Below are 25,635 nucleotides of genomic sequence, written 5' to 3' on the forward strand. Positions count from 1 at the left end.
CACTGGTGTCAATCTCCCTGAGCCTTAAGTCCATAAAATTCAGTTGAAGTTCTTTTCGTATTATTGTTCTCAAACTACTACCTGACAAGCCAAGATTGTAATCTACTCCCTCTTTGAAAGCATACAGCTTAGCCAATTTATCAGTTCTATCATGCATCTGAAGACCAATGTGAGATGGAATCCACAGCATGTGCACTCTGACTCCACTGTCCACAATCCTACCATACCTGTGTCTGGCTTCTGACACAAACATGCCACAATTTATGCTTAATGAGTTGAGAGCATTTATGGATGACAGAGAATCAGTTACAATTAAACTGTCAATCTTTGATACATAGATGCATTTCAGTGCAAGGAGTATGGCAAACAGTTCTGTCTGAAGGGTAGAGGCCCAATTATTGATGCGTGCTCCAATTTCTTTAAGAGAGCCATCACTCTGTACGATAACAGCAGCACTACCAGCTGCACCAGTGGATTGGTGTACAGAACCATCAGCGTAAATAATTTGCGAGAGTGTGTGCTGTGTGACTAAGTTATCAATACAGCTTAAGGCTTCAAGGCGAAGTTTTGGTTGTGATTTAAGAAGTAGTTTGGGGGGAAATGGAGGAATGGTAGTTTGGAATGGGGTAATATTCCATGGAGCGGAGAAGTGCCGCTGTTGCCTTACTTGACATAGATCATGTATCTGATTCATGCGGAGGTCGGTTCCAGTTTTTTCGATCCATCTGGAGGAGTGTTCACCAGTGCTGAGGAAAGTTTGGAGGGCTTCTGTGCAGGGGTTTGAATGAGCTTGCCTGAGCATATTAACCCCAATTAGGATATTTCTTTCAATAACACGATCTCTGATGCTTGGAATAAACCATACCCCCGGCCGGGATTGAACCCGCGGTCATAGAGTCTCAAAACTCCAGCCCGTCGCGCTAGCCACTAGACCAGCTAGCCACAATAAGATTCATCCAACTAGGTATATTTCTACACCATAGGAAAGTTAGCACAGGCACCTCTGTGACCACAAATGCAAGTTTTTACAGACGAATCTCCAGCTAGCGTGGCCGTGACGAACTCTAGCTCAAGTCCCTTCACTGCCGTCAACATGACTTAAGAAATCGTAATGACACGATTGCAAATAAACCATACCCCCGGCCGGGATTGAACCCGCGGTCATAGAGTCTCAAAACTCCAGCCCGTCGCGCTAGCCACTAGACCAGCTAGCCACAATAAGATTCATCCAACTAGGTATATTTCTACACCATAGGAAAGTTAGCACAGGCACCTCTGTGACCACAAATGCAAGTTTTTACAGACGAATCTCCAGCTAGCGTGGCCGTGACGAACTCTAGCTCAAGTCCCTTCACTGCCGTCAACATGACTTAAGAAATCGTAATGACACGATTGCAAATAAACCATACCCCCGGCCGGGATTGAACTTGCATTTGTGGTCACAGAGGTGCCTGTGCTAACTTTCCTATGGTGTAGAAATATACCTAGTTGGATGAATCTTATTGTGGCTAGCTGGTCTAGTGGCTAGCGCGACGGGCTGGAGTTTTGAGACTCTATGACCGCGGGTTCAATCCCGGCCGGGGGTATGGTTTATTTGCAATCGTGTCATTACGATTTCTTAAGTCATGTTGACGGCAGTGAAGGGACTTGAGCTAGAGTTCGTCACGGCCACGCTAGCTGGAGATTCGTCTGTAAAAACTTGCATTTGTGGTCACAGAGGTGCCTGTGCTAACTTTCCTATGGTGTAGAAATATACCTAGTTGGATGAATCTTATTGTGGCTAGCTGGTCTAGTGGCTAGCGCGACGGGCTGGAGTTTTGAGACTCTATGACCGCGGGTTCAATCCCGGCCGGGGGTATGGTTTATTTGCAATCGTGTCATTACGATTTCTTAAGTCATGCTTGGAATATCAAGTTCTTTTTGCATATTTAAAATTTTGGCAGTACGAGGGCATCCTAAAATGATCCTCATTGCTTCGTTCTGCAGTTTTTCCAGCCCTCCAAGCTTCCAGTCAGACACAAGAGCAAGTAGTGGCGCAGCATAATCAACCAATGATCTAATATAAGCAAGATACATTATTTTCACAATTTTAACATTAGCACCATACCTGGGGTGAAGCCCTGCCACAACTCTAAGTGCTCTTAGTCTTTCTTTGTATTGGCGACAAAGTCTTGTTACAACAGGTCCAAGTAGTGGAACCTCAAAGCCTAGATATCTGTATCTGCTTACATATTCTAGAAGAGACCCATCATGCAATTGGATCTGACGAACTGTGCCTCTCTGTCGAGGAGGACGCCTATTGAGTATCTTTGTTTTATCAGTAGAGATTATCAACCCCAGGTCCTGACACGAGGCTAATACATGATTAAGAATGTTTTGGGTGTTGGAGAATCCGGTGGTGTGAATCATTATATCATCAGCAAAACTAATCACATAATGATGGGGCTGACTAGGCATAGCATTAAGTAATGCATTAATTAGAATATTGAACAGTGTGGGACTGAGCACACCTCCCTGTGGGGTTCCTAATTCAAAGTCTTTAGTTACACTTCTATGTCCCTGGAACAACACAGACGACTTTCTGTTGGACAGGTAGCCTTTAATCCAGCGGAGAAGCCATCCTCCATCATCCATTCTGGCAAGTTCACTAATGATTACATGTCGGTTGGCTACATCGAAAGCGGATTTAAGGTCAAGGAAGGTAGTGTATGAGCTGTCAGTGTGCAGGGTGAGAAAGGTGGCTATGCAATGATGCACGCTCCTTCCATGCATGAAACCATGTAACCGGGGAGACAAAAATTGTTTGATTCTGTACATGAGACGATTAAGAATCATTCTCTCAAATGTTTTACACAAGCAGCTAGTAAGAGATATTGGGCGAAATGCATTTTGTTGATTGGGCTTAGGAATTGGAATGATGAGGCTGTTGGTCCAAGATTGAGGGAGCTCCCCAGTTACATAGCTCATGTTATATAATTCAAGTAATGGATTACCTGGTACTCGACACAGCAATCTGAGTATGTTGTAAGTAATACCATCCTCACCAGGCGACGTGGAGTTGCCCTTAGTTAGTGCTGCATCAAGTTCATAATTAGTGAAAGGAATGTTGCAATCATCTGCCTTGCTGAGCATAAAGCAAACAAGTCTCTCCCTTGCATCATATTTGTCATTTAATTTTGCCTGTGTGGTACTGGGAAGATTGTCATAGCTAGATGTAGCAGCCCAAGCACTGACTAACTCATTCGCCCTATGCAAGGGATGAGGGTGCGCGATCTGCCCAGTTCTGTTACCCTTAATTCTATTTATGTCCCTCCATGCCCGGCTAAGTGGGGTGTGAGCATTAAGACCGTTGACAAATTTTTCCCAGTCTGTTTGCCGCAGCTCTGTCATACGCTCTCTGGCAGCAGCAAGGGCAGTTTGGAAGAGCCTCAGCATTCCAGGGGTACGATGGCTTCTATAGGCTAGGCCTAGTCTGCGAGCAGTACGTTTCAGTGTTCGAAGTTTAGAATAATAATAATATCTTTATTTACTACAAGTACATGTACAAGGTATACAGTCCTAGCTGACAACAATGACATACTACTATATAGAAACTCCCTTGTTATGCTCTGCATTTCGGGCAAATTAGGTCAGTGTCCCGGGATGCGACCCACACCAGTCGACTAACACCCAGGTACCCATTTTACTGATGGGGAACATAGACAACAGGTGAAAAGAAACACGTCCAATGTTTCTACTCTGGCTGGGAATCGAACCCAGACCCTCGCCGTGTGAAGCGAGAGCGTTAACCACCAGGCCACCAGAGCCACCTCATTGTAATAAGTATGGTTTTTGAAGGAGGTATGATTATTATGGAAGTTTGTTGGGTTTAGAGCACCAAGAGGTTTCAGTGGCGGCTCTAAGTAGTTCTGAATACTGCTCACAAGGTCATTGTTAAAGGTCTCTACAGAGGAACACTCATAGGAATTATACCAGTCAGTCACTTGTGCAACAAAGTCATCATTCTGATAAGTGGGAACATTAAAACGTTTCCGTTTGAATATCCCACCAGGAAGGATAGTATTACCAATATCTAGTGAGGTTAGCCTAAGGAAATGATCAGACGCTATATCTGTTACAATGGAAGACTCACAGCTGGCAGAAGTAATGTTGAAGCCCAGGCACAGATCAAGGACGCCTCCATAGATATGTGTGGGTTCAAGATCACCTACAATTTGGATATTATCATGACTGTTTAAGAGTGACAACAGTTGATTGCCATTACGATTACCAAACTGTGAGTTTCCAATGCTTTTGTGTCTCGCATTGTAATCGCCAATAATAAGAGTAGGCTCAGAATGAGCACAAGTTGGGAGCTCCAAGTAATTAAACTTATCAGCAGGAGCATACAAGTTAAATATGTTGAGAGCAGAGTTCCCTATATAAATCCTAACACCGTGATATTGTAGCCCCTCTGTTTTCTTATGTGCAAGAAGTTGATGGGGAAGTGATTTTTTAATATATAGAACACAAGAGTTAGTAGATTTGAGGTTATATGCAACAAATGATGGTAATTTAGGGGGTTGGGATTTTTCAGGGACTCTGCACTCTTGTAGACACACAACATCAATGGGTTCGGTGGTTACTTATGATGAAGGTCAGGAAGTCTTTTTCTAAGTGATGCAATATTCCAGCTTAATATAGAAAGTTTATACGAGTTTTGATCCATTATAGTAGTCCTGGGATCTTGTTGAGTTTCTCAGCATAATGAAAAAATTGTTCATATAAATAGCAGACCTTATCAATGTCAACAGTGCTACCCTTGTCCATGAGTTTTAAAAGTGCACTTCCAGTTGTAAGGCCTCGTGGGAGTCTTTGTATACCCAGAGCACGACGCTGTTTATGTGTGAATGTATGATAGGTGACACCACCACTCACATTCCCTCCTCCACTAACATTACACGCAACACTGTAACTGTCATCACCAACGCCACTACCAACATTGTGTTCATTACATTTATCAACAGTATTGTATTCAACATTAATGTCAATGTGGCTAACCTCATCACACTCGGCACCACCACTTATATTACGCTCATCACTATTACTAACATTATAGACACCACCGCTCTCATCACACTCTTCACCACCACTTATATTACGCTCATCACTATGACTAACATTATAGACACCACTGCTCTCATCACACTCTTCACCACCACTTATATTACGGTCATCACTATTACTAATATCATTGACACCATAGCCTTCATTATGATGCTCACTATAGTTATCAACACAAGTATTATATTCGTCATTACTGTAGTTAAGAACACCACCACCACCTTGTTCAGCAGCCTTACACTTGCTTTCACAAATTGTGACAATCTTGTTATTGGTACACTCTACACATCTTTCCTTGTGTTGTTCAAGTTGTTGTTTCAGGAGAAATTGTTGTGTTTCCAGTACTTTTATGCGTGACATCAGGTTGTATACCACAGGAGCAAGGCTTGGAACATCTGGAGACGTGAAGTCCCGGTCAGCTGAGCTCGTTGGCTGACTGTCAGCTGACTCAGCTAGGCTGGTATTGACAGCCGACGTGATGGAGGTCTGTTGACGTGCTCCCCAGGTGAGGTGATCAACCCCATTGTCTGAGGGCAGGCATGAGCCAGTATTCAGACCCGAAGTACCTGGTAGTCCTGGGGGGTCATAATGAGGGGTACAGGGTGAGGTGCGGTTGGCTGCGATGCGAGCAGCCCTCACACTGCAGTCAGCATGAGCTGCTGTGACTCCTGAGGTCTTACAATTGATACATTGTTTAGCAACAGTCTGTTGCTGTTTGATCATAGCATAACACCGTTCAGAAGGATGAGCATTGGCACACACTGCACACCAGTGTGACTTAGATGGGCATTTCCTGGCAATGTGGCCCCAGCGTTGACACTTATAACATCGACGTTGAGGAGGTCTGTACAATGCAATGTAATAGCGTCTGTTGAGGGCTGCGCGGGAGTGAATATAGCGTTGACGTGGTTTATGACAACGACCCAGGACCAGACTCAACCGGGCAACTAATTGTGCTGACCTTGACCTTGATTCAGTCTATTTTGGAGAACTCGTCTGTAGACATTCCAGTGGTCAGCCCTGTTTTTTTTCTGTATTGTTGATAACAATGTTGTTATTTCTATCCTAAGTAATGTTGGGTAAGTTATTTCCTCTCGGCAAGCTTTTTGGTTGTGAGATTATTACCTTTGCTGACAAAGCAGTTGCTGATGGGCTTGTTAATCGATTTGGTGGTGGATGGTCGGCGCCATTATATTGGTGCCTTGGCGTACTGTTCCTTTAAGTTCAGGGAGAATCACATGACCACGCATGTTATGATCCAGCTCCGGTCAGGCTACAAGTTAAACCTGAGGCACTAAAAGGTACACTGTGGAGAGAGTTTGTTGCCTAACATCCATCAGATCTCAAAAGACAATCTGGGAGGTCAAGTCTTTTAGACTTATGCAGGCCCGTGCATATTCTCCAACGGAGAATGCACACCACCGGTTATTTGAACCATTGTCATGGCATCGTTCCCCATTGATTAATGGATTATGAAACAACATTCGGCTTCTGAATCCTAGAGTGCTTGTGGTCTGGACGATTAGAAGGAAGGTAAATGATATTCTGGTTAATACTGATTCACGAGTCCTCACGTTCAGCCAACCAAACCTTCCCTTCTGCGTAGATCTTAGGTTGAGACACTTGGATGTAAATCCATTTGTTCTCTTTCCAGTACACTGCTTCAAGTGCCAGAAGTTTAGTTACAAGAGGACCAAGTATAATTTCAAATTCAAAAAATCATTTCTTTGCATAGTATATAATGTGTAGTTTACATTTAATAAAATATTGTTAAAAACAAAGAAAGCCACTAGCATGCATAAACATTTCGGGCAACACGCGTGTTGTGGTATAAAATTCGTGCCTAATGAGTATGAGTGTGTGTGTGTGTATGAGTGTGTGTGTGTGTGTATGAGTGTGTGTGTGTGTGTATGAGTGTGTGTGCGTGTGTGTGTATGAGTTTGTGTGTGTGTGTGTATGAGTTTGTGTGTGTGTGTGTGTGTGTGTGTGTGTGTGTGTGTGTGTGTGTGTGTGTGTGTGTGTACTCACCTATTTGTACTCACCTATTTGTGGTTGCAGGGGTCGAGTCCTAGCTCCTGCCCCCGCCTCTTCACCGGTTGCTACTGGGCCCTCCCTCTCCCCGCTCCATGAGCTTTATCAAACCTCGTCTTAAAACTGTGTATGGTTCCTGCCTCCACTACGTCATTTTCTAGGCTATTCCACTGCCTTACAACTCTATGACTGAAGAAATACTTCCTAATATCTCTCTGACTCATTTGTGTCTTCAACTTCCAATTGTGGCCTCTTGTTTCTGTGTCCCCTCCCTGGAACATCCTGTCTTTGTCCACCTTGTCTATTCCACGCAGTATTTTATATGTCGTTATCATGTCTCCCCTGACCCTCCTGTCCTCCAGTGTCGTCAGGCCGATTTCCCTTAATCTTTCTTCATAGGACATTCCCCTTAGCTCTGGAACTAACCTTGTCGCAAACCTTTGTACTTTCTCTAGTTTCTTGACGTGCTTTATCAAGTGCGGGTTCCAAACAGGTGCTGCATACTCCAGTATGGGCCTGACATACACGGTGTACAGTGTCTTGAATGATTCCTTACTAAGGTATCGGAATGCTGTTCTCAGGTTTGCCAGGCGCCCATATGCTGCAGCAGTTATCTGATTGATGTGTGCTTCCGGAGACATGCTCGGTGTTATACTCACCCCAAGATCTTTCTCCTTGAGTGAGGTTTGCAGTCTTTGGCCACCTAGCCTATACTCTGTCTGTGGTCTTCTGTGCCCTTCCCCTATCTTCATGACTTTGCATTTGGCAGGATTAAATTCGAGAAGCCATTTGCTGGACCAGGTGTCCAGTCTGTCCAGGTCTCTTTGAAGTCCTGCCTGGTCTTCATCAGATTTAATTCTCCTCATTAACTTCACATCATCTGCAAACAGGGACACTTCTGAATCCAACCCTTCCGTCATGTCGTTCACATATACCAAAAATAGCACTGGTCCTAGGACCGACCCCTGTGGGACCCCGCTCGTCACAGGTGCCCACTGTGATACATCATTACGTACCATGACTCGTTGTTGCCTCCCTGTCAGGTATTCTCTGATCCATTGCAGTGCCCTTCCTGTTATATGCGCCTGATGCTCTAGCTTCTGCACTAATCTCTTGTGAGGAACTGTGTCAAAGGCCTTCTTGCAGTCCAAGAAGATGCAATCAACCCACCCCTCTCTCTCTTGTCTTACTTCTGTTATTTTATCATAAAACTCCAGAAGGTTTGTGACACAGGATTTGCCTTCCGTGAATCCGTGCTGGTTGGCATTTATACTCCTGTTCCGTTCCAGGTGCTCCACCACTCTCCTCCTGACAATCTTCTCCATAATTTTGCATACTATACACGTCAATGACACAGGTCTATAGTTTAGTGCCTCTTTTCTGTCTCCTTTTTTAAAAATGGGAACTACATTTGCCGTCTTCCATACCTCAGGTAGTTGCCCAGTTTCCAGGGATGTGTTGAAGATTGTGGCAAGTGGCACGCACAACATATCTGCTCCCTCTCTAAGGACCCACGGGGAGATGTCCGGTCCCATTGCCTTTGAGGTATCGATGTCCCTTAGCAGTTTCTTCACCTCCTCCTCATCTGTATGTATGTCGTCCAACACTTGTTGGTGTATTCCTTGCTGGTGTCCCCATCTGGTCTGTCCCCCCAGAGTCCTTCCTGTCTCTACTGTAAATACTTCCTTAAATCTCGTGTTGAGCTCCTCACATACCTCTTGATCGTTTCTTGTGAGTTCTCCACCTTCTTTCCTCAGCCTTATCACCTGGTCCTTGACTGTTGTCTTCCTCCTAATGTGGCTATACAACAGTTTCGGGTCAGATTTGACTTTCGATGCTATGTCGTTTTCATACTGTCGCTGGGCCTCCCTCCTTATCTGTGCATACTCGTTTCTGGCTCTTCTACTAATCTCCTTGTTTTCCTGGGTCCTATGCCTCCTGTACCTTTTCCATTCTCTGTTGCACTTAGTTTTTGCCTCCCTACACCTTCGGGTAAACCAAGGACTCGTTTTGGTCTTCCTATTATTTCTGTTTCCCTTGGGAACAAAACTTTCCTCTGCCTCCTTGCACTTTGTTGCCACATATTCCATCATCTCGTTTACTGATTTTCCTACCATTTCTCTGTCCCACTGAACCTCCTGCAGGAAGTTTCTCATACCTGTGTAGTCCCCCCTTTTATAGTTTGGCCTGTCCCCTTCAGTTCCTGTTACCTTCTCCACTTGTAACTCTACTATATAGTCAAAACTCAGCACCACATGATCGCTAGCTCCAAGGGGCCTCTCGTAAGTGATGTCCTCAATGTCCGAACTGCTCAGGGTGAACACAAGATCCAGTCTTGCTGGCTCATCCTCCCCTCTCTCTCTGGTTGTGTCCCTGACATGTTGATGCATGAGGTTTTCAAGTACCACATCCATCATCTTGGCTCTCCATGTTTCGGGACCCCCATGTGGCTCCAGGTTTTCCCAGTCGATCTCCCTGTGGTTGAAATCGCCCATTACCAGTAACTTTGCTCTGCTCGAGTGAGCTCTTCTTGCCACCTCAGCCAGTGTGTCCACCATCACCCTGTTGTTTTCTTCGTACTCCTCTCTTGGCCTCCTGCAGTTCTGTGGTGGGTTATACATCACTCCAGTGTGTGTGTGTGTGTGTGTTTATGTGTGTGTGTGTATGAATTTGTATGTGTGTGTGTGTGTGTGTGTGAGAGAGAGAGAGACTCAGCAATCAACATTTGCACCAATAACTCACTACAGTTGTGACCGGGTGTGGAAGTGTGAATTGCTCATTACTCTAAAATTTGTTCATGACTGCAGCCATGTATAAACGTAAGTAACCATTCTTACAGTATTCATTACCTTTGTAACTTGTGAGTTCATTACCTTTGTAACTTGTGAGTTCATTACCTTGTACCTAGTTCAGCCATCAAAACTTTGGAGCCCGGTCCCTGGACCCATTGTGTACCTCTGTAATCTGTAAATACCTTTGTAACTTGTCATGATTGTGACGAGACCTACCTGGAGTTCATTACCTTTGTAAATTGTGAGTTCATTACCTTTGTAAATTGTGAATTCATTACCTCTGTAACTTGCTCAGCTATCAAAACTTTGAGGCCCAGTCCCTGGACCAATTATGTACCTCTGTAATCTTTTGACTACCGCCCACAGGATGGGTATGGGGTGCATAATAAACATATTAAACTAAACTAACCTAATGAGGTATATTGCAGTGTCACAACTGTGGGGTCTCCCACGGTTGTGTGTGTTAACTCAAAAGAGTGAGGCATCTGGCCAGTGTTTAGCCATAGGGTTCATCTGATCTTAGTGTAATAATGACGTCTCGCTCTACCCCTGCTATGAGCATCAGTGATTTATTTTTTCAATGAGACATTTGGCTTCATCATACCCTCAGGGAGGATTTAAAATATAATAAAAAGGACTTTTTTTTACATCTGCTCTTGTTGCCACCTCCCTAGTTAAGAACGATAATAAACTTGTTGAACTAGGCATAAGAATTAACAACTGGGCGTCTACACTGCAAACTGAATTGTTTGCAATCATAATGGCGCTAAAGCTAACTTATGACACTGAGCTTGACTCTATCATCATTACTGATTCTATGTCATCATTGAATACTCTTGACTCATATAATGACTCCAACAACATGCTCATTGGGGAAGCCAGGTATAGATACTCAAAAATTAGGGACAAAGGAATTAATGTACAGTTGCTATGGATCCCATCACACATTGGATTACTCCTTCATGATAAAGTTGATATGTTAGCCAAGAAGAGTACCCAGTAGGAGAATGTAGAATATAACTTTGGTATAACTGTGTCTAGCATTAGGAATAATATTAGGAGAGAAGTAAATAATGAAAATGATTGTTATAGGAATGCAGTTAGAAGCCTGAGTAGATCTATAACCCACCATGATAACATGAACGTAGATAAGTATGTTTATGGAGCAACTTGCAATGTGAACAGACTGACTGATGTAGTGGCCAGGCTTAGGCTTGGTTACAAGTACTTCTGGCAGTTTGGGAGACACACAGATGATGATCAAACTAAATGCAAATTATGTGATCAGGCATATGGTCACTGTCTTAAACACTATGTGCTTAATTGTCCACTTATTGAGGAATACAGAGACAATATAATAACCTATGTAACATGTCAAGAATAATAAGATACCTGAAAATAAGATACCTGATATACTAAGCAAATTTCCTAAATTTGCTTGTAACAGATAAGTGAACTGTAGATATGCAGATATAAACTCATATATACACCTGTTAACCCTTTTGGGGCCTAGTTCCTAGGCCTTTTGTATATCCATATGCTCTTGCGCTACCGTCCACAGGATGGATATTGGGTGCACAATAAACTAGCCACTTCGGTGGCAAAATCTAAAATCTCTAGTAGGAGTGAGTGGGCGTCTGGCTTGGCCGGTGTTTAGACAAAAAGGTTCATCTGATATAATTGGGAACACATTGTTCCCGTTTCTGTTTTGGACAAAACTGTTTTCCCTTCAATTCCAGCCTAGACTGGAAACATTTTTCTCGGACTCGCGAGAAGTAAGGCTCAGGAAGGCTTTGGTGGCCTTTAACAATCCCAGCACCACCATCGGGAGGAAAAGGACTTGCTAAATAAATTGTGTATATCCTGAAGATGATGAGGCTCTTGTTGATATCTTGCCAGAAACACCTGCACCAGGAGGTATATTGTGTTCCTGTTGATACCTTTTGCGGGAATATACTTTTCTATCAGAAAGTACACCATGTCCTTTAAAGTACTGCCGATGGAGAAAATAACAATTGTTCAGGGATATTTTCCAGGTAAGATAAGATAAGATAAGATTTCGTTCGGATTTTTAACCCCGGAGGGTTAGCCACCCAGGATAACCCAAGAAAGTCAGTGCGTCATCGAGGACTGTAACTTATTTCCATTGGGGTCCTCAATCTTGTCCCCCAGGATGCGACCCACACCAGTCGACTAACACCCAGGTACCTATTCGCTGCTAGGTGAACAGGACAATAGTGTAAGGAAACGTGTCGAAATGTTTCCACCCACCGGGAATCGAACCCAGGCCCTCCATGTGTGAAGCGGGAGCTTTAGCCACCAGGCCACCGGGCCACGTACTGGACCTTGTACTTCGTACTGATAAGATAAGATAAGATAAGATTTCGTTCGGATTTTTAACCCCGGAGGGTTAGCCACCCAGGATAACCCAAGAAAGTCAGTGCGTCATCGAGGACTGTCTAACTTATTTCCATTGGGGTCCTTAATCTTGTCCCCCAGGATGCGACCCACACCAGTCGACTAACACCCAGGTACCTATTTGCTGCTAGGTGAACAGGACAACAGGTGTAAGGAAACGTGTCGAAATGTTTCTACCCGCCGGGAATCGAACCCGGGTCCTCTGTGTGTGAAGCGGGGGCTTTAGCCACCAGGCCACCGGGCCACCTGGTACAAGGAGATATATTGTTTTCTTAAACGAAACCTAGTTCTGGAACGTAACATCAAGTTACATAGCATATTTCTTACAGATATAAGGGAGCTGGAAAATGTGAACAGAGAATGACGTTCCTTTTGCAGGTTGCCCAAATAGTAACAGCCTGACTGATCAGAGACTAGACTGCTTAGCGGACAGAGGATGCAGGCTCTACCACTCATTGCTCTTAATAACCCATATTAAGAGTTCTTGGTCTAAGGAATGGGAGCTACCCCACTCCTTCCTTGAGTCAATAGTGATTTCCTTCCATTCTTGATGTGTTGTCTGATCTCTTTAGGGTTTAGTGCTTCGTCGAGAATATTATTAACTGTATGATCCTTAAGGATATAATGCTTCATATAATTAATGTGTGTTGCAGGTACCTGGTGCTGGAACATGTGTCTGGGGGAGAGCTGTTCGACTACCTCGTCAAGAAGGGCAGATTAACACCCAAGGAAGCACGGAGATTCTTCAGACAGATTATATCAGCCTTAGATTTTTGCCATAGTCATTCAATATGGTGAGTATATTGACAGTATGTATTATGGGGTTGAGTAGGTGAATGAGTGTCAAGTGTGGAACTATATTGCATTTTTATGCATTGTTAATGCTGCAACTTTACTGTGATCTAGCAGGACAACTGTGATAGAGATCAACTAATGACCAGTTTATATTACATTTAGTCAGAATGACTAGGTAACAGTGTTATTAATTTGCAGAATACAGTGGAACCTTGAATGTCGATTGCATTACTTGTCAAACAAATCGGTTTTCGGACAAGGAATTCCAGAAAAAAAATGTCCTGGTTTTCATACATCCTCTCGGTTGTTGACCGATATTACAACCCAGGGGTCCCAAAGGTCTGTTATTCTGGGTGTAAAGGGAGCAAAATAAACACAGCAGAAAACTTTTGACTTATATTGAGTTCATTACCTTTGTAAATTGTGAGTTCATTACCTTTGTAAATTGTGAGTTCATTACCTCTGTAACTTGCTCAGCTATCAAAACTTTGGAGTCCAGTCCCTGGACCAATTATGTACCTCTGTAATCTTTTGACTACCGCCCACAGGATGGGTATGGGGTGCATAATAAACATATTAAACTAACTAACTTCACCAATTTAGAACAGAAGTTTATTTTTATTATTTATTATCACACTGGCCGATTCCCACCAAGGCAGGGTGGCCCAAAAAAGAAAAACTTTCACCATCATTCACTCCATCACTGTCTTGCCAGAAGGGTGCTTTACACTACATTTTTTAAACTGCAACATTTACACCCCTCCTTCAGAGTGCAGGCACTGTACTTCCCATCTCCAGGACTCAAGTCCGGCCTGCTGGTTTCCCTGAACCCCTTCATAAATGTTACTTTGCTCACACTCCAACAGCACATCAAGTATTAAAAACCATATGTCTCCATTCACTCCTATCAAACACGCTCACGCATGCCTGCTGGAAGTCCAAGGCCCTCGCACACAAAACCTCCTTTACCCCCTCCCTCCAACCTTTCCTAGGCCGACCCCTACCCCGCCTTCCTTCCACTACAGACTGATACACTCTTGAAGTCACTCTGTTTTGCTCCATTTTCTCTACATGTCCGAACCACCTCAACAACCCTTCCTCAGCCCTCTGGACAACAGTTTTGGTAATCCCACACCTCCTCCTAACTTCCAAACTACGAATTTTCTGCATTATATTCACACCACACATTGCCCTCAGACATGACATCTCCACTGCCTCCAGCCTTCTCCTCGCTGCAACATTCATCACCCATCCTTCACACCCATATAAGAGCGTTGGTAAAACTATACTCTCATACATTCCCCTCTTTGCCTCCAAGGACAAAGTTCTTTGTCTCCACAGACTCCTAAGTGCACCACTCACCCTTTTCCCCTCGTCAATTCTGTGATTCACCTCATCTTTCATAGACCCATCCGCTGACACGTCCACTCCCAAATATCTGAATACATTCACCTCCTCCATACTCTCTCCCTCCAATCTGATATCCAATCTTTCATCACCTAATCTTTTTGTTATCCTCATAACCTTACTCTTTCCTGTATTCACCTGTAATTTTCTTCTTTTGCACACCCTACCAAATTCATCCACCAATCTCTGCAACTTCTCTTCAGAATCTCCCAAGAGCACAGTGTCATCAGCAAAGAGCAACTGTGACAACTCCCACTTTATGTGTGATTCTTTATCTTTTAACTCCACGCCTCTTGCCAAGACCCTCGCATTTACTTCTCTTACAACCCCATCTTTTTATTTATTATCACACTGGCCGATTCCCACAAAGGCAGGGTGGCCCGAAAAAGAAAAACTTTCACCATCATTCACTCCATCACTGTCTTGCCAGAAGGGTGCTTTACACTACAGTTTTTCAACTGCAACATTAACACCCCTCCTTCAGAGTGCAGGCACTGTACTTCCCATCTCCAGGACTCAAGTCCGGCCTGCCGGTTTCCCTGAACCCCTTCATAAATGTTACTTTGCTCACACTCCAACAGCACGTCAAGTATTAAAAACCATTCGTCTCCATTCACTCCATTTTAGGTAGTAGGTTGGTAGACAGCAACCACCCAGGGAAGTACTACCATCCTGCCAGATGACTGTGAAACAGAAACCTGTAACTGTTTTGCATGATGGTAGGATTGCTGGTGTCTTTTTCTGTCTCATAAACATGCTAGATAACAGGGATATCTTGCTACTCCAACTTACACTTTGGTCACACTTCACAGACATGCACATGCATATATATATATACATACATCTAGGTTTTTCTCCTTTTTCTACATAGCTCTTGTTCTTTATTTCTTCTATTGTCCATGGGGAAGTGGAAAAGAATCTTTCCTCCGTAAGCCATGCGTGTCGTATGAGGCGACTAAAATGCCGGGAGCAATGGGCTAGTAACCCCTTCTCCTGTAGACATTTACTAAAAAAGAGAAGAAGAAAAAAAAACCCATCTATAAATATATTAAACAACCACAGTGACGTCACACATCCTTGTCTAAGGCCTACTTTTACTGGGAAATAATTTCCCTCTTTCCTACATACTCTAACTTGAGCCTCACTATCTTCGTAAAAACTCTTCACTGCTTTCAGTAACCTACCTCCTACACCATACACCTGCAACATCTGCCACATTGCCCCCCTATCCACCCTGTCCATAAATGCCACAAAGACCTCTTTAGCCTTATCTAAATACTGTTCACTTATATGTTTCACTGTAAACACCTGGTCCACACACCCCCTACCTTTCCTAAAGCCTCCTTGTTCATCTGCTATCCTATTCTCCGTCTTACTCTTAATTCTTTCAATAATAACTCTACCATACACTTTACCAGGTATACTCAACAGACTTATCCCCCTATAATTTTTGCACTCTCTTTTGTCCCCTTTGCCTTTATACAAAGGAACTATGCATGCTCTCTGCCAATCCCTAGGTACCTTACCCTCTTCCATACATTTATTAAATAATTGCACCAACCACTCCAAAACTATATCCCCACCTGCTTTTAACATTTCTATCTTTATCCCATCAATCCCGGCTGCCTTACCCCCATTCATTTTTACCTACTGCCTCACGAACTTCCCCCACCTCACAACTGGCTCTTCCTCACTCCTACAAGATGTTATTCCTCCTTGCCCTATACACGAAATCACAGCTTCCCTATCTTCATCAACATTTAACAATTCCTCAAAATATTCCCTCCATCTTCCCAATACCTCTAACTCTCCATTTAATAACTCTCCTCTCCTATTTTTAACTGACAAATCCATTTGTTCTCTAGGCTTCCTTAACTTGTTAATCTCACTCCAAAACTTTTTCTTATTTTCAACAAAATTTGTTGATAACATCTCACCCACTCTCTCATTTGCTCTCTTTTTACATTGCTTCACCACTCTCTTAACCTCTCTCTTTTTCTGCATATACTCTTCCCTCCTTGCATCACTTCTACTTTGTAAAAACTTCTCATATGCTAACTTTTTCTCCCTTACTACTCTCTTTACATCATCATTCCACCAATCGCTCCTCTTCCCTCCCGCACCCACTTTCCTGTAACCACAAACTTCTGCTGAACACTCTAACACTACATTTTTAAACCTACCCCATACCTCTTCGACCCCATTGCCTATGCTCTCATTAGCCCATCTATCCTCCAATAGCTGTTTATATCTTACTCTAACTGCCTCCTCTTTTAGTTTATAAACCTTCACCTCTCTCTTCCCTGATGCTTCTATTCTCCTTGTATCCCATCTACCTTTTACTCTCAGTGTAGCTACAACTAGAAAGTGATCTGATATATCTGTGGCCCCTCTATAAACATGTACATCCTGAAGTCTACTCAACAGTCTTTTATCTACCAATACATAATCCAACAAACTACTGTCATTTCGCCCTACATCATATCTTGTATACTTATTTATTCTCTTTTTCTTAAAATATGTATTACCTATAACTAAACCCCTTTCTATACAAAGTTCAATCAAAGGTTCTCCCATTATCATTTACACCTGGCACACCAAACTTACCTACCACACCCTCTCTAAAAGTTTCTCCTACTTTAGCATTCAGGTCCCCTACCACAATTACTCTCTCACTTGGTTCAAAGGCTCCTATACATTCACTTAACATCTTCCAAAATCTCTCTCTCTCCTCTGCATTCCTCTCTTCTCCAGGTGCATACACGCTTATTATGACCCACTTTTCGCATCCAACCTTTACTTTAATCCACATAATTCTTGAATTTACACATTCATATTCTCTTTTCTCCTTCCATAACTGATCCTTCAACATTACTGCTACCCCTTCCTTTGCTCTAACTCTCTCAGATACTCCAGATTTAATCCCATTTATTCCTCCCCACCGAAACTCCCCTACCCCCTTCAGCTTTGTTTCGCTTAGGGCCAGGACATCCAACTTCTTTTCATTCATAACATCAGCAATCATCTGTTTCTTGTCATCTGTACTACATCCACGCACATTCAAGCATCCCAGTTTTATAAAGTTTTTCTTCTTCTCTTTTGTAGTAAATGTCTACAGGAGAAGGGGTTACTAGCCCATTGCTCCCGGCATTTTAGTCGCCTCATATGACACGCATGGCTTACGGAGGAAAGATTCTTTTCCACTTCCCCATGGACAATAGAAGAAATAAAGAAGAACAAGAGCTATTTAGAAAAAGGAGAAAAACCTAGATGTGTGTATATATGTATGCATGTGCGTGTCTGTGAAGTGTGACCAAGGTGTAAGTAGGAGTAGCAAGATATCCCTGTTATCTAGTGTGTTTATGAGACAGAAAAAGAAACCAGCAATCCTACCATCATGCAAAACAGTTACAGGTTTCTGTTTCACAGTCATCTGGCAGGACGGTAGTACTTCCCTGGGTGGTTGCTGTCTACCAACCTACTACCTACAAGTATGTACACTATATACACTATGTACAACAATAGGTATTAGTGCACTCCACGGTAAGTAAGGCAGAATAGAAGCCACTAGAGAGCAGACCGTGCTTCAACCAGCTCTAGAATGGGAATGACAAGGGCAGACAGGAGAGTGGTACCCACATAACCTCTGCGATTGCCAAAACCATCTTCTCATTGGCTAGAACCTGGGTACTGGTTGAACGACGGGATCCCATCGTCAACCCTCAGTCCCCTGGTTCGCTGGTTGGGGGAGATAGCCTATAAATGAGGGTGTGTACATGCTCCGGATAAAGCCGAATAAAGGTTACGTACTCTTTGCATGCCACGCCCCCACCCCGAGAAGGCTTAGGATTAGGCTCCCACCTCCCAGTGGTAACTGTGCCGCCATGGCACAAAATAATGGGACCGCCTTTCCTCTCAACCATCCAACTCTTAGATAGAGCTCAGCTTTTTACGTGACAAAAAGCCAAACCCTAAACTCAGAGCGAGACAGCAGACAGTCGGGCTAGCTTAGGTCCAAGACACGGGTGGACGGTAGCCTGCATCCCCTCACTAAAAAAAAAACCCACAGCAGGGGATAAAAAAAAAGAGCTTGGAAGGGGTTACCACAAGTAACCTAACACATCCTAACCTAATATATAATTATAAATAATATTGTTAGACTCTAGATAAAGAGTCTGCCAACTTATTTTCTTTGCCGGCAATATGTACAATTCTGAGAGAGTAGGGTTGCAGTTGTAGACTCCATCTCATAAGCCTTGTATTGTGGTTCTTCATGGCTTGGCGATATACTAGAGGATTGTGATCACTGTAGACCGTGACCACCTGTGAAGTTTGTCCCACATAAACATCAAAGTGCTCCAAAGACAGTACCAGCATGAGGGCTTCTTTTTCAATGGTAGAGTAAGCCCTCTGATGCAGCTGGAACTTTGCAGAGAAGAAGGCTACAGGCTGCAACTCCTTGGCCCCGTTTTGCAACAGTACTGCCCCAACCCCAGACTCACAAGCATCAACCTGTAATGAGAAAGGTTTGGAGAAGTCTGGAGACAAAAGAATGGGTGCAGTACACAATAATCTTTTTGCTTTGTCAAACGCATCCTGAGCAACTGAAGTCCAAATAAAGGGAACTTTGTGACTGGTAAGAGAGGTAAGAGGGGCTACAATATCTGACAAATTTTTACAGAATCTTCTGTAAAATCCTATCATGCCTAGGAAACGTTGAAGAGATTCCCTATCTTGTGGAACTGGATAATCTTTAATGGCAAGAACTTTAACAAGTTTAGGAGCAACTTTACCACTCCTACTTCATGGCCTAGAAAAGTAACAGTGGCCTGGCCAAAGGAAGACTTAGATAAATTAACAGTTAAATGGGAACTCTGAAAGGTCTCAAAGAGAGCCTTAAGTCTAAATAGGTGTTGATCCCAAGTATCAGACACCACAACAATATCATCCAGGTATGCTGCCGTGCCTTCAAGTCCTTTAATAGCCTGATGGATAAGTTTCTGGAATGAAGAGGGGGAGTTTTTCATTCCAAAGGGGGTAACTATATTGATAATGACCTCCTGGAATTATGAAGGCAGAGATTTCCTTCGCCTTATCCGTCAAAGGTACCTGATAGTAACCTTTAAGGAGATCTAACTTGGACACAAAAGTAGCCTTACCCACAAAATCTATTACATCATCCAGACGAGGAAGAGGGTAAGCGTCTCTGATTGTGACCTCATTCACCTTACGGTAGTCTGTACACATACGAAACCCTCCATCAGCTTTTTTAACAAGGATGCACGGCGAAGCCCATGGACTAGACGACTCCTCCACTAACCCATGCTCTAACAGAAATTCTACTTCCTGCTGAAGTAGCCTGTGCTTTTCAGGATTAGCTCTGTAGGGGGAGAGTTTAGAGTTTCCCACATCTACATCATGATAACCTAACGTACATTTTTTCGGCACATCCGAAAAAATATCAGGGTATGACTGTAGAAGCGCAGTTAAACTTGTTGCTTGAGTTTCAGATAGCCCCACCATTAAAGGGCTAGGGTTCTTGAGGAGGACAGAGTTTGGAAGTTTGACATTAATTTCAGAAATAGAGTGCAAAGAGTCAGAGTCGTCCTCAGAGGAAGAGGACAGAGTCATTACTGGGACTTTATCTGGTGCATGAAAAGATTTTAATTGATTAATGTTGTAAGTTTTAGTTTTTGAGGTCTTATCAAGGGGAGCTACCACATAATTTACATAGATAATTTACTTACAATTTGCATAGGTCCCGTAAATCTAGCTTTCAAGGTGTGGCCAGGTATAGGTTCCTGCATCAACACCTTGTCTCTTGGATGGAAGGAGTGGAATTGTGCATTTCTGTCATACCTCTGTTTCATCTTATTTTGAGCTGCCTTTAGGTTAGCCTTGGCTAACTGACGTGCCACCTGCAACCTTGAAGACGGGTTGTAGAGCGTTAAGCTAACATCTTCTCCCATCCATCCTTCTTTGAGCACCCGAAGAGGACCTCGTACATTGTGCCCAAAGATCAGCTCAAACGGACTATACCCGGTAGACTCTTGCACCGTTTCTCGTACTGAGAACAGCAACAAAGGTAGTGATTCATCCCAGTCTGTAGGAAAATGCATGCAAAAAGTTCTCATCATGGTTTTTAACGTCTGATGGAATCTTTCCAAGGCGCCTTGGGACTGCGGATGATAGGTAGTGGATAAGTTGTGGATTATCCTTAACCTAGTTAGTGCTTTTCTAAATGCTTTGGCAGTGAAGTTAGTACCTTGTTCACTTTGAATAGTTTTAGGAATGCCAAAACAAGAAATAAATCTGGTTAAAGCTTTGAGAATAGCTTTAGTATTAATACTGCACATGGGAATTGCTTCAGGGTATCTAGTTACTCTCCATAATGGTAAATAAATACTGATTTCCCGACTTTGGCCTAGGTAGTGGACCTACACAATCTATAATTAAATCTACAAAAGGTTCTCCGTCAGCAGGTATAGGTTGAAGAGGTGCAGGTTTAATGGAATTTTCCAGGTTTCCCTACTTGCTGACATTTTCGGCAACACTGGATATGATTCTTCACATCCTGCTTTAATTTTGGCCAATAAAATTCTTTTGTGATTCTATATAATGTTTTAGTAATTCCTAAGTGACCTCCTAATGAAGTATTATGAGCTATATTCAATATTTGAGGTCTAAACTTTGTTGGAACTACGTACTAACCTGTCTGACAATTGCCGGCCCTCTATCTCCTTACCAGTCTCAGTGCAGATCAGATAGTTGTTTTTAAGTTTATACTTGACCGGATGATCCAAAGAGGATTTACCCATGGCTGCCTGAAAAGCGAAATTTAAAGAAGGGTCCTTTCGTTGTTCTTCCCGGAAGGACAGTCCCTCGGGCACGGAAACAGAGATATCTGGCAATCCTACAACCTTGGAATAGGAAGGCTTGATCTGGGTCTGTTCACTTGATCTACGAGGCTCTGGCCAGTTTTCCTCGTAAAACAAAGTGTCTATTCCGAGATTGGAGGCGTCCAAGGATGGGTCAACATTCTTGTGAGACAACCCTTGGGATGTTGCCTGAGTTATAGCCAACACCGGAGAAGAATTAATCATTATGGGTTCAGGACATACACTAGTAGTGGTAATGTTATTACCCAGTAATAACATGGCATCTTTCATGGGGAATCCTTTGGATACACCCACAGTCAAGTACCCAGTGTAATATTTGCACTGTACATAAATTTTGTGCAAAGGGACAGAATATATAGCTCCTCCAAATGCCTCCAACAAAATAGAGGAATTTAAGGAGGTATTCTTTGAAAGGGGTAATATTCCCTCTCTTATAAGTGAGCAATATGCTCCAATATCTCTAAAGGTTTTGACTTCAGTTGTTTCGAGTTTTCCTGAAGGGAAATAAGACTCTGACAGTAATAAGGGGCCATCCCTTTTTCTACTTCTTTCAGGGACATGTTACTAGGGATATTAGAGATTTTCCCAATGGGTTGGGGTTTATGGGGGCAGTTGGGACGGATGTGACCTATTTTATTGCACAGGTAGCAGACGATGGGTTTGCCTTTAACTCCCTGCTGAGGTTGCAACTGGTGTCGCTCTGGCTGGTGTCTTTCTGGATACTGTTGTCGAGTTGCACCATGTTGAGTAGTTTCTCTCACCAGGTAGACCATAAGTTGAGAAGCGTGGCTCACCAGGTGATTTAGTTGGCTGACGTAGACGTTCTCCCTCCGGCTGGCACTTCGTCCTCCAAGGTTGATGATCTCTGCTTATGCCAGGCTGTTGAAAAGAGAGATGGGACTGCTCGGACAAGGAGCGGTTAGTTTCAAAGGTATCAGCCAACCTGGCTGTCTCCAATGCAGTGGTTAAGTCACGATCCTGCAGAAAGACTCAGACCTCCCTTCCCACAGACTCCAGCAGGTTGTCAGTCAGAATAAGCTGCACAAGATCATCAAAGGTAGCAACACCACTTGCTTTATACCAGCTGGTAAAAGCTTTGGTCTGCTGTCGCACAAAATCAACCAGGGATTGACCAAACTGTCGTCTGCCTAATTTAAACAACTTTCTGTACTTAGCTGGGATACATGTATATGCTCCCAAAACTGTGGTCTTCACTATTTTATAATCGGAAAAATCAGTATCATTTAACACTGACGTAAATTCCTGTGCCTTACCAAGCAATGCTGTGTGAACCAACGATGCCCAATGCTGTTCTGGCCACCTCAAGGCTCGAGCCTGATTTTCGAAAGCTTCGAAAAATTGTTCTGGTTCGGCCTCATTGAAGCTGTACTGCTTTCTGTAAACTAAAATCATTTACAAGATGCAAAAACTGCCTTCTTTCTTTTTCCCTATCAAACTCTTCTTTTGCAAATGCTCTCTGTTCCTTAGTCTGCTCAAGATTGATTTTTGCAAGCTCAAGTGCCAACACCGCTGATTCACCTTGAGACATCCCTGCTGCACTAGACTTACGATTTTGCTCTGTTGATGTACCATCTTCCTCCTGCGAGAACATAGGAGTTTTATTCCTGGTTCCCGTAGAGGGAGGAGTTTGATGTGCCATTTCCTCTTCCCAAAGTTTGTCAGTGATCAGTGAACGCAGTTGCGCAGCTGTGAGAGTGCGTTCATAATCAATGCCAATGGAACAAGCAATTTGCCAACAACATTGTAGGGACAATTTAGGTAGGTTAAACAAGGTATATTCTGACACCAGACGTCTGACTCGTCTAGGTGGCATACCCCAATATACAAGTTATTTGCTATGCACAGTACAATTGTAGAATACCCCAATGTAACACGTTATTTGCAGAACATGCTTAGCTATGCACAGTACGATTGCAGAATACGCATACGCTTACAAGGTGGATACGCAATAGCAAAGCTGACTGCAAAAATCTTCACACTGAACAAGCTAATAGCGAGCTGTTGAACAATCATACAATAGCAAGGCTGACCATAGCAAAGCAACTGACACACAAAGTTTGTAAAGCGTTGGCAAAGCTAATGCAATGCCAGACAGCAAGCTACACACTGTTCCACGAGATTGACCGTAGCGAAACGAGCACACCTGAACAAGCTAGTAGCAAGCTGTTGAACAAACATACAATAGCAAGGCTGACCATAGCAAAGCAACTGACACGCAAAGTTTGTAAAGCGTTGGCAAAGCTAATGCAATGCCAGACAGCAAGCTACACAATGTTCCTGCTTCCAGCTTCACCCTAGGCTCAACCCTTTGTCTAAGTCCAGCTCCAGCTCTCGGACAGGCTACCCATATTACAACCCAGGAGTCCCAAAGGCCTGTTATCCTGAGTGTAAAGGGAGCAAAATAAACACAGCAGAAAACTTTTGACTTATATTATCCTTCACCAATTTAGACCAGAAGTATGTACACTATATACACTATGTACAGCAATAGGTATTAGTGCACTCCACGGTAAACAAGGCAGAATAGAAGCCACTAGAGAGCAGACCGTGCTTCAACCAGCTCTAGAATGGGAATGACAAGGGCAGACAGGAGAGTGGTACCCACATAATCTCTGCAATTGCCAAAACCATCTTCTCATTGGCTAGAACCTGGGTACTGGTTGAACGATGGGGCCCCATCATCAACCCTCAGTCCCCTGGTTCACTGGTTGGGGGAGATAGCCTGTAAATGAGGGTGTGTACATGCGCCGAATAAAGGTTACGTACTCTTTGTGTGCCACAACCGACAATGAATGGTTCAGGTCATGCGCTCACAGAATGTGCACTGGACAATGACACAAGCCAATGAAAGACAGGCTCACTTTGTTACTGTGTGGTAATGCAAGTGGGGACCTGAAATTGAAACCCTTACTTGGTTATCATTCTAAAAATCCACGAGTTTTTAAGAAGAACAGTGTTATGAAAAACAAATTGGCTGTAATGTGGAGGGGCAACATGAAAGCTTGGGTAACAAGACAATTTTTTTATTGAGTGGGTTCATGAGGTCTTTGCTACCACTGTCAAAAAGTACCTCATTAAAAAAAAATTGCCACCCAGGGTCCTTTTACTGATTGATAATGCTCCTGCTCACCCTCCAGGCTTGGAAAATGAGTTGCTGGAGTTCAATTTTATAACTGTGAAGTTCTTGCCTCCTAACACCACTCCTCTCAGCTAGCTCATGGACCAGCAGGCCATTTCTAACTTCAAGAAATTGTACACCAAAGCACTTTTTGAAAGGTGCTTTAACCCTTTGACTGTTTTCGACGTATAAATACGTCTTACGAGCCAATGTTTCTGACGTATATATACTCAATAATTCTAGCGGCTTCAAATCAAGCGGGAGAAAGCTGGTAGGCCCACATGTGAGAGAATGGGTCTGTGTGGTCAGTGTGCACCACATAAAAAAAATCCTGCAGCACACATTGCATAATGAGAAAAAAAAAACTGATCGTTTTTTTTGGAATAAAACGCCGACTTTGAGGTGTATTTTCGTATAGTATTTATCATTGTATTCGCGTTTTTGTGGTCTTAGGTGATAAAATGGAAAACATATTACAGAAATAGAGATGATTTTCATTACTTTGACGATGAAAACGACCTTGAAACTGAGCTCAAAGTAGCGGAAATGTTCAATTTTTACCAATGTTCAGGAGTAAATAAATCACACCACACGTCCAATACACGTCAACTGGGGAGTCTAATATTCTTTCACTAGTGCACTGATATTATTTATACCATTTTTACAATAATGGAGTAGTCTGCATAACAGTAAATTTTGTATTTTTTGTATGAATAAAAAATCAAAATAGAAAGCAATAATAATATAAGAGGGGCCTAGAGATGTGACTAATGAACAGAGCATATGTTATTTTAGTGCCACGAATGTCTACCTTGTTTATTCTGGACCCTATTTTGAAATTGGCATCTTTTTTAGTTTGCGTGAAATTGGCCAAATTGCCAATTTCTGACCACCATATTGGGTAGTCCAAATTAGTAAATGGGAGGTTTCTTGTACTCAGCTGATAGATAAAATGGAGTTCAAAAGAAATAGCTATGAGTTTGGTCAACTGGAACAATGGAATTGGCTGAAAATAGGGCTCAAAGTCGGCGAAATCGCCGATACGCATATG

At 43.0% G+C, this 25,635-nt stretch overlaps 2 protein-coding genes across 2 annotated transcripts in view; one reads left to right on the forward strand and one right to left on the reverse strand.

The window, feature by feature from the left end:
- sff (sugar-free frosting) overlaps positions 1–25,635 on the forward strand; it is a gene marked incomplete in the record, with an annotated part of 664,763 nt that overhangs the window by 539,965 nt on the left and 99,163 nt on the right. The window contains 1 exon segment of the mRNA XM_070089050.1: positions 12,998–13,138. Coding sequence (XP_069945151.1) covers positions 12,998–13,138 — 141 coding nt within the window.
- Positions 1–25,635, reverse strand: part of LOC138853277 (uncharacterized) — a 341,333-nt gene that overhangs the window by 155,733 nt on the left and 159,965 nt on the right. The gene's annotated exons all lie outside the window — the stretch shown is intronic.

Source organism: Cherax quadricarinatus, chromosome 27 (assembly GCF_038502225.1).
Source record: "Cherax quadricarinatus isolate ZL_2023a chromosome 27, ASM3850222v1, whole genome shotgun sequence".
Lineage (NCBI taxonomy): Eukaryota > Metazoa > Arthropoda > Malacostraca > Decapoda > Parastacidae > Cherax > Cherax quadricarinatus.